This window comes from Sceloporus occidentalis, unplaced genomic scaffold, assembly GCF_023333645.1.
Source record: "Sceloporus occidentalis isolate IW3139 unplaced genomic scaffold, rSceOcc1.0.p SCAF_4, whole genome shotgun sequence".
Lineage (NCBI taxonomy): Eukaryota > Metazoa > Chordata > Lepidosauria > Squamata > Phrynosomatidae > Sceloporus > Sceloporus occidentalis.
The window spans coordinates 156,909,073-156,927,639 of NW_028316984.1; the positions used below are offsets into that span (position 1 = coordinate 156,909,073).

The 18,567-nt window shown below is 38.2% G+C and overlaps 1 protein-coding gene across 4 annotated transcripts in view; it reads right to left on the minus strand.

Moving 5' to 3' along the window:
• The window catches only part of HEATR5A (HEAT repeat containing 5A), a 105,065-nt gene that overhangs the window by 64,073 nt on the left and 22,425 nt on the right, over positions 1–18,567 (minus strand). For all 4 annotated transcript variants that reach the window (XM_089522078.1, XM_089522077.1, XM_089522076.1 and 1 more), the window contains exons 7-13: positions 17,456–17,616; positions 14,308–14,563; positions 12,665–12,820; positions 8,774–9,024; positions 5,583–5,694; positions 2,316–2,468; positions 1,926–2,025 (exon numbers count right to left, since the gene is read on the minus strand). In XM_089522078.1, the coding sequence (XP_089378204.1) occupies positions 1,926–2,025; positions 2,316–2,468; positions 5,583–5,694; positions 8,774–9,024; positions 12,665–12,820; positions 14,308–14,563; positions 17,456–17,616 (1,189 nt within the window). The remainder of the gene's footprint in view (positions 1–1,925; positions 2,026–2,315; positions 2,469–5,582; positions 5,695–8,773; positions 9,025–12,664; positions 12,821–14,307; positions 14,564–17,455; positions 17,617–18,567) is intronic.

The following is an 18,567-nucleotide window of genomic DNA, read 5'->3' on the forward strand; positions in this document are numbered from 1 at the left end:
GGCCTTATCTACTGGGAAAAATTCATTTACGTATGCTTCGTGTGTCAAATCGGCATTCTATCATGCATTTTCTTCAGGTTTCTCATTCATTCATTACACATGGTGCTTTGGAAATAATAAAAAAAACAACCAAAAAACCCTAGTTCTCTTCCCTCAAGCTTACAATCTATAATGTTGAGTACCTGTCGGAAAAGGAAAAATGAAAAGGCAATAGGGGGAATGAAATGTCCAGCTTGAATTTGGTTTCTAATAGCCTGGAGTAGGGCATGGCTGTCTGCAAAGAACAAAGGACAGAACCACTCTTCTTAGAACCTTCTTCCCCCGCGAGCAAGGGCCATCACTTCTTTAACCAGCTTCAAAACAGAGTTGAAGACCATCCTGTTCAGAGAAGCGTTCCCAGGCACTGCATAATTGTCGCTTGCTATTTGATGTTCTTTTGGTGCCTGTTTTATCGAACCATTTCCTGTATTGCTATGTACTTTATATGTATTAGCCTACTAGCCCCACTACCTTTCCCTTCTCCTTTTATGTCATGTCTTTTTAGATTGTAAGCCTGAGGGCAGGGAACCGTCTAATTAAAAAGATTGTATGTACAGCGCTGTGTAAATTTACAGCGCTTTATAAATAAAAGTTAATAATAATAATAAATAAAGTTGAGGTTACATTGGCCCGTTACAGACGGGCCTTAAGCTACGGACTCAGTCCGTACTAGGGTCTGAGTCCGTACAAATTGGCGGCGCCCCTTCCACATGGGGGCTGCCATGACGACATCACGAACGCGCCGCCTCCAAATGGGGCGGCGCGGGCGTGATGTCGCTGCGCCGCGCCAGGGCGCTTAGTGTGCACCCTTTCGATGGAGCAGGAAGGAGCTCTGAAATGGAGCTCCTTCCTGGTTTGCGTCGCTGACGCAGCCGTGTGAAGGCTGCACCAGCGACGCAAATCAGAAAGGGGCCGAGCAGCCCCTTTCTGAGAGTCCCCGCCGCCGTTGGGGTGTCCTTGGGGCTTGAAGCCCCAAGGACACCTCTTTCCAGGCCGCGGGGAAGCAGCCGTTTGCCACTTCCCCACGGCCTGGAAAGCGGCGGATCAGGGCCTCAGAGGCTGCCGTTCTGGCAGCTGAGGCCCCGATCCGGCAGGGAAAGTGCCGGTTACAGGCCGCCCCAAACAGGTGGTCTGTAACGCGTAATTATAACATTCTATTGAAGTTTCACACTTTGTCCTAAACCAATGCTATCCAACATCATCTTTTAACTGCAGTAAGCCCTCAGTATCTGCAGGGGGCCACGCCACCATTACGGACAATGGAACTTTGCTGCCCTGGCCACCCAAAGCCCGCCTTGCCACTCTCAGAAATTAGTACTATGCTATATAATTTCTGTATTAAATACAGTGCGCCTGCGTTATATGCGGGCGTGTTTTACGTGGATTCCAGCATACACTGGAAGCTGTAATGGAAGTGAAGGAGGAGCACACCGGAAGAAAACAATGGTGTGCGCTCCTGCGGCATGTGCCCCGTGTGCCGCTGCCGCACCTCTGCAGGCACAAGCCCCATTCATTTGAATAGAGCTTGAGCATCCACATTTTTTCCTTTACGAGGGGGGTTCGGAACGGATCCCCTGCACAAGGGAAGGGAGGACTGTATACTGCTTTCACTGTTTGGATAACAGCCTTAAGAATATCAAAGTAATCATTTATATTTGTATGTATATTTACATGTTACCTGGAACTACCAAAAACACAGCAGATCTGATTTCTAGCACAGAGAAGTGTTCCATGTTTGAATTCATGCTGAAAGCACAGCTTGAGGTTTAATTTTTAATTTAGAAGTTCAGGATTAACAAAAGTAAAATTCAAAGATACAGCCGTGTTAGTCTGTAGAATTAACAGAGTTCTACTTCAGCAAACCACATACATTTTTTAATACTCACTGTGTCAGTACATCAATAGCACATGGGATGGGAAGAAGCAATCTTTCAATAACTTCATCTGTAAGGAGTCCCCCACAATGGAGAATAAAGCTTTTGACAGCTGAGAACAAGATAAATTGATTATTACAAACTGAATTTTTCTTTTTGTAACAGTTATAGACTTGCGAAATCAAAGGCTTTCATGGCCAGAATTCATAGTTTTTTGTGGGGTTTTTGGGCTATGTGGCCATGTTCTGGAAGAGTTTACTCTTGACGTTACACCAGCATCTATGGCTGGCATCTTCAGAGAATGCTGGCATGGGACTGAACTCAGGAATCATTGAAAGGATGGCACTACTTATTTTGACAATTTAAAAAGAAGCATGAATAGCTATAATAAATGCCACCTACCACAGAGAGCACCTGCACGGCTTTCCAATGTTACTTGCCATGTAAATGAATCACCTCGGCTCTTCTCAGTTTCTAAATCTTTAGGAGATAATGGAAATGCACATTTCCATAACAGTAGCATCCTTGGAAGATGGTGCTGGACAACTGCAGGACCTATAATTTATAAGATTTGGACATTTTCCTGTATAAATTCTATCAAACAATATTTTTAAATCAAGTAACAATTAGGCAAGTCTCAAAGACATTTATTAGCAGCTGCGATACCCCAATGTGCATGAAACTACTGATAATAAGCAGCTTGGTTACATATAGACCTCCAAATTCCTTTAAATCTAGCAGGCACTACCTGTATTTTTTTAGTAGAGCAGTAGAAAGCCAAGGGTAGTAAAAAAATAATAATCTGGAAATGCCATGCAAATATCTTCCTGAAACATGCCAAAGGGACAACTCTCCAAGGAATGTGAAATCGAAGGCTTTCACGGCTGGCATCCATAGATTTTTGTGAGTTTTTCAGGCTATGTGGCCATGTTCTAGAAGAGTTTCTTCCAGACGTTTTGCCACCATCTTCAGAGATGAAGATGCCAGTCACAGGGGCTGGCGAAACGTCAGGAAGAAACTCTTCTAGAACATGGCCACATAGCCCGAAAAACCCACAAAAAACTCTCCAAGGAATGTCTTCAAATTTGCAATTATGTTGTTATTTTTCAATGGTGGAAGAAAAATATAATAGCAAAATTAGGATTGAAGGTTTCTACTACATTCCCCTCAGTGGCTTCCCATCACTGAGCACTGTGGGAAACAGAATGCTACATTCAATAGGTCTTTTCTCTTGGTTCAACACAGCTCTTCATTTGTTCAGAAATGACTGTGATGATATAACATGAGCCACTCCATTAGAGTGCACTATATCTGTCTTCTATTGCTGCTTGTCTGTGTTGTATTTCTCATATTTTAGCAAGCAATTGCGGTTTCAACTCTGTGCTTGCACATCACTCACCCTGAGCAACTCTGAAGAAGCATGAAGTATATAGGGGGCCCACTGTATCTATCGGGGTTTGGATCCAGGACCTCGTATGGACACCAAAAACTGCAGGAAGGGAGGCAGTAAGCCCTGTCTGCCAGGCACATATTATAGAGGAAAAGGAACCCAAATTACCCTTGCCCAGTGACTCTCCTGCTCACCTCCACAGATCCAAGGCAGCAGCACAGCTGGTGGCAACTCCCAACCACCAGGCACACATTTTTGGGGCTCTATTACTGCCAGGGAGCCTGCCAGCTGCTGGTTTCCACTTTTGAAGCAGTGGCTGTGCTCTTTGGTCATTCACAAGAAGAAAATGGGAGCTGGTGGACTCCCCAGAGGTGAAGGAATCAACAAGTGTACCCAGAGGGCTTGCTGGAGCCTTTGTTTCTGTCCTGAAAATTCTTGAACAGATGGTGGAGGCGAGTGCAAGAATCATTAGTCAACAGCAATTTGGGTTCCTTTACTCTCCCTCCATTTGTAAGGGCACTCAATTAATAAGAGCTTCTGTATTTTTGTATTCCTCCCCTCTGAAAATTTTGAGTCTGCAGCTAGTTGAATCTCCATATCCGGAGCCCACAGATACAGCAGGCCCACTGTACACTGAAACAACAGATTAGCATGTAAACCAGTCTGTAGAGGATTAGAAAGTAAGTCGAAATAATTTGCATTCCACATTTCCACCCATTTATACTAGAGGTATACCTCAGTTAACAAAGTGTATGTGGTTCTGGGCATTAATTTTTTAACAGAAAATTTGGTAGCATAGGCAGAAATAATAAGCATAAGTTTCTATACCACAAAAAAGAAGAACCATTCAATATGTTTCAGGAAACCTTTTTTTACAAAAACTAAACAATATAAACATGTGAAATAAAACAATCACGTAAGGTAAGCATCATGAATGTAAACAAACACATTTTGAATCTTCTAGAAACTATCTGAATGAATGAAACAAAAGACCAGGAATGGCTTTTTCTTTCACTAGCCTCCATTTTCTTATGATTTTCAACTTAGTGGCCAACTTATAAATGTATGCTTTTTCACATGCTGGTGGGGAGGACAAGACTAGTGAGGCAGGCCTATCTGGTCTCCTTTTTTGCCTTTGTTTTGCTGTTCACAGATTCTCAATAAGGGATTCTGGAAGCAATTACTGTTTACCTTGCCTACAGGAGGATTCGCTAGAATATACTTGCATACTTTCCCAGTTCAAGCTTTACTGTCTTGTTGTTTATTAAATGCATGACTACTGAAAAATAAGCTAGACTAGAATCCCACTCTTTTGTAGTTCAAGCATTGCTTATTGTATTGCTTACTGCAGACATACTGCTGCAACCTGAGACAGAAAGCCTGTGTTGTTCCAACCTTTCTTCATTATCCCCCCTATACTACAGACGCTAGACAGAGGAAAAGGAGAAAAAGGGGAGTCTGGAAAGGGTATGAAAGACCTTTGTAAAAAAGGAGCTTCACTATAAGATGCTTTATTAATTGAGGTATGCTTGTATTTCTTTTACTTTTGGAAACTTTTGGGTTTGCTTATGAGTTTTAAATTTAAAATCAACTTAAAACAATTTAAAAACAACCATTAACAATACATTGTGCCCTGATGTGTGTCCTCTTGCTACCACACAGTTCTCTATGTAATAAATGAATAAATGAAAATTCTATAGTTTTTAGGTAAAACTGAAAACATTTTAATTAAAAACTGGCATTTGGGGGAAAAGCACACATGTAGCAACTGGAGCATAAGCTGCCACTGTGCATGGAGCCCAAATGCTGAAAAGGGGAAACCTGAAATCCTAATATTCAGCTCTTTGACAAGAAGAAAAATAAGGGCCAAATCTCAGTTTCCTTCCAAAATTATTAAAGATTCCATCTTCAGTTACTGCTCTAGAAATGCCTGGTTGCTAAGCTTGCCTATGGAACTATAGAAAAACTAGAGGCATATAAGACGCTTAATACCACAGAAGGCAGATATGAATACTTGTAACACTTTTGGAATGGACATCCTTTTACTTTTACAATGCCTCTAGGACAGTGGCATCAGCTTTAACCAATTTAACTGTATTCTTGGCCAGCTGTATGGGAGTGCTTACAAAGATGACTGTTACATTAAAAATAGGATTTCCTTTTGGTAAAATGCAAATCAGAACTTCATACTCAAATACTGACACAGTAACAAAAACAAAGAGCTACAGACAATGACTTAACATCTCACTTGAAAAGACATAAAGACAAGATGATTTCACCTAATGTCATGAGGGCAGCTATCAAAAGCCATCCAGACTGCATTCGTTGTACTGAAATGCGACTATTTTGAGAAGCAGAACGTAATAAATCCTCAGCTACCATCATGATGACCTACAGTAAAATAAAACAATCAGTGTATTCAAATGGAAAACACAAAATTCAATGCTTTCTGGATGGAAACACATATATTGTTTATACATATCTATTGAGCTTCTACATATGTATTAGCTTCAATGAACATAATAGAAATTTCTCAATTGACCCTAAAAAGGCAGGTGTCTGGGAGGCTGCATTACCTTTCAAAGGGAGGGCATAAAGGGGTGTCTGAATCCATTAAGTAACATTTAAGAGTAGATATTCCAGAATATCAAGGAAGTCTCTTGAAAGTTTTGAGGCCATAAAACAGACTTCAGAAAATTCTACAGCGAGAGGACACTCATCAGGAACTTCTGTGCAGTTGTAACCTCCAAGTACCACATCCAGCTGCTGGGCTGGCTCTATCTGTGGGACTCCTTTGCAACATTTTGTACGTTCTCGTGATGTAAACTTTTATCTGTATTGCTTCTAACTTTTGTAAAATGCCTTGTATCACAGAATTGAGAAAATAAAATAGTATACTATGGCATAAACTTCAAGTTTTTGTAGACTATGGCCTGTTACAGACAGCCAAAATAAAGCTGCTTCGAGTCACAGTGGAGGTATGGTGTATCAATGATGCATGCGTCCTAAGAGTCCAGAAGTCGCACCAAAGCCACGCTCCAGCCCTAACGACTGGAGCATGGCTTTGGTGTGGCTTCTGTATTCTTAGGACGCATGCATCATTGAAACACCATACCTCCACTGTGACTCGAAGCAGCTTTATTTTGGCTGTCTGTAACAGGCCTATATTCCGCTTTCTCAGTTATTGTGAAGTACCATATATACCCGACTATAAATCGACCAGCAAACTTTTTGACCCTCTTACACTGCCTGGGTGATGCTTCCAGGCCAGATTGTGTGAATTAAAATACAGTACTTACATTGACCCTTGGATAAGTCAGCTCAGGTTTTTGGGGTCAATTTTTTAACCTAAATTTTTAGACTTATACATGAGTATATACAGTACCTGTCTGGAGTTAGTAGACATATACTCCTATTGTTTCTCACTGTTCATTAGTTGATTGTGTTTAATTTGGTGCACTTTTATTTTTATTGAAACCTATTATTGTGATTTGTTTTTATTTTTATTGTGTGAGCTGACCAAAAAAAATTACATTATAGCATGATCTAACAACAGCATATATGTATGTGTGTTTTTATGTATGAGTAAAGTTCCGTCGGATAGATCCAGAATGGTTGTATGATGGGAACTAATAGTTAACCACTGAGAAGATCTATCTTTGACATCCACGACAACTCAAGATAATAATAATATACAACATTTTAATGGCCAAAAGGATTGTTTTTACATGGTTGCTTGCACCTCAGTAGCTGAAGGAGATCCTTAAACAGGATGCCTGGTATTTTGTTTGGGAGAGGTTTATGTTGAAAAGATATGCCAGCTGACTTGAGTAGCACAGCAACGTAAGAATTAGACATGCTGGATTAGTACAGTGGAGTGGGCAACAGTTGGCCTATGGAAAGATCATGAACTAGAATCCTCATATTCATGTTTCACAGCATAATGCTTCTGAATTCTGTTGTGACGTATTTATGTTCCATGAATTTATCCAATTCCCCTTTAAAGCTGTTCATATATCTTGTGGTAGTCAATTTTAAGTGATTTAGTTTAGTTTAAAATAGTTTAAGCACTTATTTTTATCTATGCAGAATCAGCTTCAGTAGATGACCCTAAGTTACAGTATTATGAAGGAGAAAACCTTTTTCTTCTCACCCACTGCCTATTCATAATTTTATACATTTCTATCATGTTTTCCTCTCCTTCTTCTACGAATCCTTTTTGTTTAGGGTATCCCACCATATGCTGCAAGCACTAGGTAGGTAAACATTTCACAGATCTAGTGGAGATCTAGCCAGAGTTCAATTACAGAGAATGAGAATGAGAAGCAGATGCCATCCAACAAAGGTGGCTGGAATGCAAATTACCCATTCCAGATTCAAGGAAGCATCAGTGAAAAACTGTAGTACAAACATACACATTCTTGGCCTGAAGGCTTCATGTTTCAAACACAGACATGAAATTGATCTGCGTATGCTCTTCTAATTAGCCATTTTAAAAGAAAATGCCAGCTGACTTGAGTAGCAAAGCTAAATGGTTCTCTCTTCCATTATCCAGGAACACAGACCCAGAATTTTATTGGCAAAGCTAAATGGTTCTCTCTTCCATTATCCAGGAACACAGACCCAGATTTTTCTCTGTTGTTGACAAAGCTGTGATACTTGTGGGAAAGGAGTGAGCTATGGTAAACTGCCAATTTACACCAACAGCAAGCCAGGATGAGAGTAGGGAAACTTGGAACCTCTAAAAATAGTTTCCCCAGCTCTTAAAAGTTCAGTCAAACACTGTCTGTTTTGGAAACATCAAAACACTGTTTGAGACAAGGGTTTTCTTAAACTCTTAATTCAGTCTCCACTATCAAAGCATAATGATTTCTTTATCCTTTTTTTCTACCTGTATACTGATTTATGAAACAGTACATTCAGTCTTTTGCTGATACTATGTGCATGTTAAACAATGATAATTATAGTTTTCCAACATTACATTGGTGTGTTTTATACATTTATCCAAGAGTGAGCTCCACTGAAGACAAAAGACTTTAAGACTTTCCATAAACATGCATATGATTGTGCTTTCAATTATATATGAAGGGCACACCTCAGAGCTATATAAAAATGAATGTATCAGCACAAATTATGATGGATATATGTAATGAAGAAATGAAGTAACTTAAATATAATATATTCAGTTTAAAAATAGTAGTTGCATTTCACAGAACATATGAATTAATCTGTTAAACTGAACCACTTAGAAATTTATAGCATTACAAAGTTTTGCAGTCTGCCATCTTCATAAGGCACAAATGTCAGCTGTTCCCTCTAGATTTTATATGGCATAAAAAACTGAGTGACACAATAATGTATACATAAAATGAATACACACTTCCCATGACAAAATGCTTCTCAGGATAAAATACTGAAGATGCAACTGATAAATACAGTTTTGACACTACAATGCAGTTTTAATCATTACCTTCCCTTTGCAATGTGGAATTCCTAGAGGACACTGTCTGACAACTCCCAACAAAGCGGCAATAGCAAAGCTGTAGCCAGTCACTGCTTCAGGGGAGGATTTGAGTGCTGTGAGTCTCTCAACACAGCGATCCAGAAGTGGAGAGAGAAAGCAAGGTAATGCTACAGCAATGCAGCGTAGACACCATGCTGCAGCTAGCTGAACAGAAATGCTAGGATGAAGGATAACAGATATGACTGCATCCAAAACTCCTGGAAAGTCACAAAATTTTAGCAAAATTAGCATACTTTCAGAAATGACTTCTGAACATACTGAAGAATAGAAATATTAATGAAGCTACAACAGATATACCAGATAATATGTTCCAACAATATTTTGTCTTGATACTGTTCATTTTAATCTAAGTTTTTCCCCCTGAAGCTCAAAATCTTTGAAAACTTTTCATTTACTTTTTTTTAGTACATGCTTAGTCTGCCAAATTCCTGCATTTGCAAGTAGAAAATTTGTAACTTTCTTTCTATAGACCATATTAAAGACCGGTCCTAATTCCTGCATTGACCACTGTAACATCGGCCCCATACAGACAGGTCAAAATAAAGCTGCTTCAAGTCACTTTGGAGGTATGCTGTTTAAATGTTGCATGTGTCATAAGAGTCCGGAAGCCACGCCAAAGGCACGATCCAGTCCAAAGGACTGGAGCACAGCTTTGATGCAGCTTCCGGACTCTTGGGATGCCTGCATCATTTAAATGGCATACCTTCAAAGTGACCCAAAGCAGCTTTATTTTGGCAGTCTGTATGGGGCCATCATTAGTCTCCCTTAAGTCAGTCATTAAAGCAATGGCCCATCTCACAATCTTCTCCTTTCCTTTTTCTGCTACTATTTCACTGTCATTTTTTCCTTATCTTTTCCTGAAACTTCTTATGCTTACTTTCAAATGAATCTGTAGTCTTTAACTGAAGTGTGTTTTTCCCCATTGGTATTTTTAATAATTATTATTGTATTTTAACTGCCTTTAAAAAATTTTTTTTTAATTTTTAATTTTTTTGTACATGTTGAGTATCCCTTATCTGAAAATCCAAAAGTTTTAAAGCACTGACATGACACTTCAAGGCTTTGATTTTGGAATATTTTGAATTTGGATCTGGGAAAACAAGTAGAGTAATATATACTGTATTTGTGAGACTGAAGAGAGACCCAAGACATGCAAGGCTAGAGAGGGACATGACTGGAGAGAGATGCAAGGACCTGTGAATGGCAGAAATCCAAGTGTAGTGCTTGTTGTGGATCTGTGCCTTCAGCCATTTCACAGATCCTACCGCCTCTCTCCAGCCACATCTCTCTCCAACTTCATGTCTCTCTCCATCATTGCAAATACAGTATAAACTATGCTAATTATATTCCAAAAATCCCAAATATTTCAGAATTTGGAAAAATCCTAACTTTGAAACATTTCTGGTTCCAAGCATTTTGGGTAAGGGATACCCAATGTGTACTATTAATTTTTATTTTGTTTAAGGAATTGTATATTACCTCCCACCCACAAAGGCTCTCGAGGTAATGAACAAATAAAAGCAATTCAAACAATACAAAAGTAAAACATTTTTAACACATTACAATACTCTAAAAACTTTTTGAAATGGTATTAAAACAATCCTAAAATATAATGTTAAGACAGTTAAAACAGAACGATTTCAAACATTTTTAAAGGCCATGCAGAACAGGATAGTTTTGGCTGATCACTGGAAGCTCAGAAGATATGGAGCCAGCCTAACTTCTCTGGGTAGAGATTTCCACAGTCAGGATGTGGCTACAGATAAAGCCTTATTAGGTGAATATACTGACCTAGCAGGGACATATAACAAGGCCTCTTCTGAGGATCCCAAAATTCTGGCAAGCTAATAAAGGAGGAGGCATTCTTTCAGATATCCTGGCCCCAAGCTGTTTAAACCAGTACCCTGAATTGAGCACCCCTGACCCAGTTTGGCTGCTGCATTTTGCACTAGATGCAACTTCCAAACACTTTTCTAGGACAGGCCCATGTAGAGCACATTATACTAGTCTAACTGGACGAGAACTAAGGCATGAATCACTGTGGCCAGATTTGTCTTCGATAGCCGAAACTGGGCAAAGACACTCCTAGCTACTGCAGCAACCTCGGTTTCCAAATGCAGCATTGGGTCCAAGCGCACCCACAATCTATGAACTTGATCTTTTAGAGGGAATGCAACACCATCCAGAACAGGCTGTAATTGCACCACCAGTTGGGTTTTCTACCAATCAACAGTATTTCAGTCTTGTCTGGAATGAACCTTAGTTTATTCATAAATATTCAGTCCTTTTCTACAGCCAATGATTCAAGACTTCCATAGACCCCTTTGCATCAGTTGTAAAAGAGAGAAAGAGCAGGGTATCATCAGCATACTGATGTCACACAACCCCAAAACTCCTGATGATCTCTCCCAGCAGCTTCATGTAGGTATTAAAAAGCACATGGGACAGTCCTGAATCATATGGAATCTCATCGGCTAATAGCCAAAAGGCTATTCATTACCCCATTACCCCGCTCTGGGAATGTTAAGTCTGGAAATAGTGGAACGACTAAAAAGCAATGCCCCCAAGTCCCATCTCAACCAAACAACCCAGAAGGGCATTAAGATCAATTTCCATTTTGGGAGCCATAAAAATTGTTTAGGACCACAAAATTCAGAAGTCACAAACAATGGTTTCATTACAATGTTATACAGATCTTAATTATCTTTACAGTTAAAAATGTCATTTTCTTGTACTATTCTTATATGTTCTTCTTCTTCATATATATATATAATTTTATTGATTAAAATACATAAAACAAACAAAACAGAAAATTTCACAACCTACAATCAGCATCAGGTTACCCCAGATGGCTAAACAACATAAATCCCTAATACTAAAAAACACTTCCCATCCTTTAAACTGTATATCTCTGTGTTTACTGTACTTTCTATTTTTTTAAAAAAAGAAAAAATATTGTCAACATTAATAATAATTTCTACCATCATCCTTTTACTTGTATTACCGCATTATCCTTCCAATAAATCAAACTTAGTTCCCTTAATAGAAAAAAGGAAGAAATTCTCATTTTTCCCTTTTACATCACACTCTGAGATTGCATTCTATTATTATTTCCAGTGTAAACATTTCTATACATACGGTATATTTTTCTTATACCATAGAACATTGTTGACTATTACTTCATCTGAACCATATATCATAAATTTGATAGCAAATAACCACAAGCTTATTTATACCTCTTATATCCTCCTATCCATTCAATAATCATTTTCCAGTGTCTTACTCCTTGTTCAATGAGTAATTTTCTTATTCTTTCCTTCTAAATATTTCAGAACCTAAACCCAGTCATTCTCCCATTTATCTTCTTTGCCGTTTCTTAGCGAGATTGTAAGTTTATCTATTGAGACCATATCGTATAATTTCAGATACCAATCTGGTATGTTTAAAGCTTTATTTTATGTTCTTCTAAGCTTGACTTCCAATGCTAACATTTCTTGGTTTTTAATCAGTTCTCTTATTTCCCCCCCAAAATGTTCCTAAAGTACTTAATCTAAACATATTTTACCAAATGCTAACTTATATAATAGGATAATTATAAATAATGAAAATTTAACCATTATACATGTTAATTAATTTTTTTAAAAAAATTCAGGTCACAAACTGATGCCTAGAGGGTTAGGCTAAATATTGGAATTTTGTCTCTTGTTGTAATTCTGCAATATACTGAAATAAGCCAAAGTATTTAACTGCCTTTTTATTTATTTCCATTTTGTCCCCCCCACATCCAAAGGCTCAAGAACTGAAAGACACATTTACTAAACCAGAGAGAACAATTACCTGTACTAGAATCTTGCAACACTGGTGCAGCAGTAGTGCCTAAGCCATATATGAGGTTTCCAAGCTCTTCTAGGGCACATATAAGCATATTCTGGCTTGCTACTACATCTGTTGAACCAATACGAGTTTCCACATTACAGTCACTTGTTGCAGCATCTAACAATATAACAGAAATTTCTGTGTCAAATAATTCTGGACAGGGGAATGGGGTGACTAGCATGTACCATATTCAGTACAGTTTTAGAGTTAAAATAAGTTCTCATCAAAACAGTAACCATTTAAAATTTAAAGTAATTGAAGGAGAAATAATAGATTTTTAAAAACATATTCTTTGCATATTTGTTATAGACAATTAATAGCTTTCAGATACCTCGTTCTCAAATTGGATCCAGGCTATGGCTAAATTAATTCTTTCTCAGCTGTCTATGAGTGTACAGCTTCCTCTTTATCCCTATACACACATTCAGCAATATTTTAAACACTGTTGTGTCTTTGAAACTCCATTATTTTGTATCAACCTCCCGTATCTCATTTCTATTCTAGAGCAAACAAACAAACAAACAAAACAAAACAAAAAAGGAAACTATACTGAAGCAGTTGTGCTTGAGAAGACGGTTAAGACTAACTTTATAGGGTCAGTCTATATAGTTTTATCGAAAATACTTCCAGCAAACTTTTTGACCCTCTTACAATGCCTGGGTGATGCAGGCAGATGGAGCTGCTATGTATATATAACCTTGAACTTCATTTAGTAGACCTTTAAGGCAGAGGAAGGTAAGCTATGGCCCAAAGCAGCCAGTCTCTAAACTTTGGTCTGAATCCAGCTGCTAGTCTCAGTCAGAGTAGATCTACTAAATCAATGGAATTTACTTAAATACAGACTTACTATTTAGCAATTGATTCGGGGGTATACTCTAGCTGAGGCTAGCAAATAGATTTAGATCCTACAGGTATCAAAACCTACATAATGGTGGAAAACATAAGGACCATTTTTGTGCTGAAATTATGACTTGTTTTTTTAAAAAATGCACAGAATCACAGAATTGTAGAGTTGGAAGAGATCACAAGGGCCATCCAGTCCAACCGCCTGTCATACAGGAACTCTCAATCAAAGCATCCCTGACAGATGGCCATCCAGCCTCTCTTTAAAGACCTCTAAGGAAGGAGACTCCGCTACACTCCGAGGAAGTGTGTTCCACTGTCAAACAGCCCTTACAGTCAGGAAGTTCCTCCTAATGTTGAAGTGGAATCTCTTTTCCTGTAGCTTGCATCCATTGTTCCAGGTCCTGTTCTCTGGAACAGCAGAAAACAAGCTGGCTCCCTCCTCAATATGACATCCCTTCAAATATTTAAACAGGGCTATCATATCTCCTCTTAACCTTCTCTTCTCCAGGCTAAACATCCCCAACTCCCTAAGTCGTTCCTCACAGGGCATGGTTTCCAGACCCTTCACCATTTTAGTTGCCCTCCTTTAGAACAACAAAAAAGATTGCTAAAGGAATCTGAATTTTTGCAGGGATAATATTACCATCAGGGTTAGAAAAATCATTACATAGCCTTCCTAGGAAGATTAGGAAATGATATAAAGTACTTCTGAAAAGGAGGGGGAGGAAGGATGGCAAATAATCTTGTTAGTCCCATACCCACAACTTTCTTCAGCTTCCAGATGGCTTGACAAATCTCCTTGGCAGTTGCAATTTGAGCTTTTTCCCCAAGAAGGCCTCCCACTGTAGCTCGGAGGATAAATGAAATACAACGGCGACAGCAGATAGCATCCAACTGAGTCTGAGTAGCTTTAGGCTGAGACTGAGAGACAAGGTCTAGAACATGGGAGAGCAAGGCAGAGAAATTCCTTTCAAGCCACTGCCCTCCTAATGTGGAGATAAATACCACATAAGCCTGAAAGACATTTGATTAAAGAAATATTTTACAGCAAAATCATCTCAAAGATATTGTATGTTCTTATAAACATCTCAGTTTCAACATGCAGGCACTCATTTCTTAATATATTGCAAAACCACCCAACCAATTGTGTTAACATCTTAAAAAGCAGTATGTTTACAGCCTCTCAATGTGAAGTGAGGTCAAAACATTTTAGTTTTCAGTCATTCAAACAATATACCTCATTAGCCAAATCTAGATGTTATGCTGGTGGGAGGAGGGAGCCCTGCTTTCAATTAAAACAGAAATAGCACCGAGGCTAGCTTAATTGTAAGTTCATTTGGTTTCTTTCTGTTTTATTTCATAAAACAGCCATTACTTATTATGTATAATGTTCAGTTTGGCATTACTGAACAAAAGCTTCCAGCTATTTAACATTCTGTACACAAAGCACACTTCTGGATTACGAATAAATGTTTAAAACTATTAAGCTACAACAATCTATAACCCTGTGAAAAGCTGGGGATTCTCATTCGCTCCCTACAAGTTTTAATTACACAATGTTTGTAAGAATTAAAATAGTTCTCCTTAGTACATTTAAAAAAAATAATTAGACGAATTACAACAGAAAGACAGAATACAGAGCTGTTGCAAAAATACACTCTGAAGGTCATTTACCTTGCTGTGCATCAATTCCTACTCATAAAGTAATGAATAGGTTCACTTCATAAATACTGCATGCATATAGATAAGCAGACACAATGGGAAGTAAGTATGTCAAGCAAGGACTATCCTAGTTATTGATAGTGATATTTGGCAGCCATCTCTCATAAAAATAATAATACAAAATAAGTTTCAACATGATTTTACTTGAAGGTAGAAAAGAAAGAATAAACCTAATAAGACAGTATTGTGTCTGACTGAGCATAAAAGCAAATTATTTCAGTGGCTTTCTTTTTCCAGAAAGCACAATACAATACTGCTAACTTAGAATAGAAAGGCTATTACAAGAATCCATTCTCCAGGGAAAAGGCATGGTCTGAGATGAGTTTTTGTCTTCCTTTTGTAATTTGGTTGAATGCATTTTATGAGGAAAAACAAGAGAAGCTTTCTCCTGCTTTTAAACAGGAACAGCTAGGTTTTTGTTTTGTTTGTTTTACCAAAAAATACCAGCCCTGATACATTTTCCTCAGTATCCTTAATATAAGTTCTAAACCACTATGTGTGATGCTGTTTAGACAAATCTATTTGATGCCCAGAACTAGAAATTACACCTTTCTAATTTTTTAAATGTGGTACTTCTGATGGCAGGGCTGATTTTGCCACACAGTAATGTGACCTGCTTCAGGAGCCATGGCAACTTCCATTTATTGGTGGTGAAACTGCTCTGATTCTAATCCAAACTTTACAGGAGGTATACAAAATAATGAAACTATTTAGGAAATATGGTTCTGCCCCTTTGCTTGCTTCTTTAAAATTCAGACTGAAACTTGGAGGCACCCCACTGTTAGGGAAGCCATCATCCACTACTAATAAGGGGGAAACTGTTCCAAGCAAGAATGGTGTCACAATCATGCACCAAGACATGGAAACGTGTGTGGTATAACATGGTTTAGATTTTACTTGAGGTAGCAAAATATCTTCAAGGGGCATGATATGAAACATCAGCACAGAACTGGGGAATGTGCGAGTTCCAGGTGTTGTTGAACTACAACTTCCAATACCTCTCACCACTGGCTATGTTAATAAGAGCTGGTGGGCACTTTCCAACAATATTTGGAAAACTAGAAGTTCCCTATACCTGCAGTAGCAGGTAGTAAAGTCTTATATTTTTCCGCATTCAAGTGCTAAAGAAGCAACACTATGTCCCCAAAGCAAATTGCTACATTTATTGTGGCAAAGCTCTATTGACACTACAACAAATCAGGCTGTGCTGCTATTTTACTGAACATGAAAACATCTCTGAAATTAGTTATTTTACTCTTTTTGTAATATTGTGGCAACTGAATGACCAGTTATGCACTTGCCCTGACAAATTACTGATCAGGGAGAAGATGCAAACATTTTGCTTTGAGTCTCACAAGTGCTTAAATTCATGGTTAATCAGGGTGATTTCTTTCTGACTTTAATTGTTTTGAGGAATACTAGCCATTTGAGCTTCCTTTGTGATACTGGGAGGGACATTCACTGCTGCTGAAGAGCATAGCAGCTTGAATGTATTGATTATAATAAATTTATATGAGCTTCAAATAGTAAAAGAAAAGGTTGCTTACCACATGATGACAGAAAACTATAAATCGGGGTGGAGGGACTCAGCGGGGATATTGTCTACGCAGCACCGGCATGTTTTCATGCACTGGAAGTGATGTGATGTCACTTAAAGCAGTCATTTTGGCCAATTTTTGTTTGGGCACTGGTGGGGGGAGCTGGGGGCTTAGGAAAGCAAATGACCACATTTGTAGGCAGGTTGCAGGGGTTCAGGGCTGGCTTTGGAGTGAAAAATCACCTGAGAATGAACCTTATTTTTTGTTTGTTAGTTAAATTTTGGAGCTTTGAAGTCACAGTGACACATTTCAGGGTTTCTGAGCTATCCCACGGGCCATATGCAGGCTGTGGACCACACTTTGTCTACCCTGGCTGTGAATAAAGGTTTTAAAAATATTTTCCTATTTAGAATTTTGAACAAGAAATAAACAAGGTATCTTTAATTTCCAAGTAAAGTACTTAGAAATATTAGATACAAGTAATAATCAGTCTACTCCAATATATTTAAAATTATTAAGCTGTAAAATCAATTAACTAATATAAGATTTCAGTTACTAGACAGTGCTATGAAATAAATTATTTCTAGGAAAAAAATGAAATAAAAGCATGCAAAGGTATGTTTAAGTTCTGAAATATAAGCCCAACCTGAGTGACTCCAACTCTAACATCCTTGCTGACTGAACTTGTTCCCTTCAGGATATCACCACTGGCTCGTAGAAATCCTGAACTTCCACGAAGGAAACCTGTCCCCAGTAGTTCCAAAGCTTCTTCAAATGAGATTTTGCGAATATTTTGTCTGGCAGATGCTATTTTGGCCATAAATATATAAATAAGACTTTAAAACACACATTAGTAAGACTTGCTCCCCTCTCTTTTTATCACAATAAAATGTTAAGAAGCCTGTCCATATCCAAGTATTGGTCTGAAGCCTGTGTTGATTTGTATATCTCCCAGAAATAAATTCAGATTTTACATAAGATCAGTTACAGAATTACTAAAATGAGTACCAATGTAGACTGTTTTTAATCCACACCAAATTTATACAGTTTATAGCAAAGATGATTTTTAAGAGAAAAGGTTTGCTTTATACACTAACAGGCCCAACTGTTTAAATATTACCAAGCAGAGGCTCTGACAAGGTGAGACTGTTGGTGTAATATATATGCTAACATGAGAAATGGCATTATACAAGCCTTATACAATTATTGCAACAACACTACCAGTGCAGACAATCACAGAAATGTTTAGTTTTAACTCGCTGAATGAGTAAGTCTGAGTTAGCACTTTTCATGCTAGGTTACATAGCTTAATTTATAAATAGCCTAATTCTTAAAACAGTCAAATTACATTTTTATTACAGTGTATAATTGAAGTTAGGTACTGGACCAAGTGAATTCCAAACACTATTAATATCCAGGTCTACTCAAGAAGAGCTGAGATGCAGAACAGCAGAGGACAACTTTTACCTATGCAGATATTGTTGGATTCTAAGATACACCATCCCTCACCACTTGGCTATACCAGATGGGTTGATGGGAGTTGCAAACCAAAAATAGCTGGAGAGCCACAAATTGCCCAGAACATCAACATCATTAATAATTCTGAATAATTTTCATCTAGATGCTTTAGTATGGTTAGTTCCTATTTAGGTATCATAGGTGAGACAATGGGAAATTGACTGGGTCCTTTTGTCTGGGCAGCAGAGATTATAAAGCTGAAATACCACACCAGAAACCCTCCTCTCTTGTTGCTTCTGC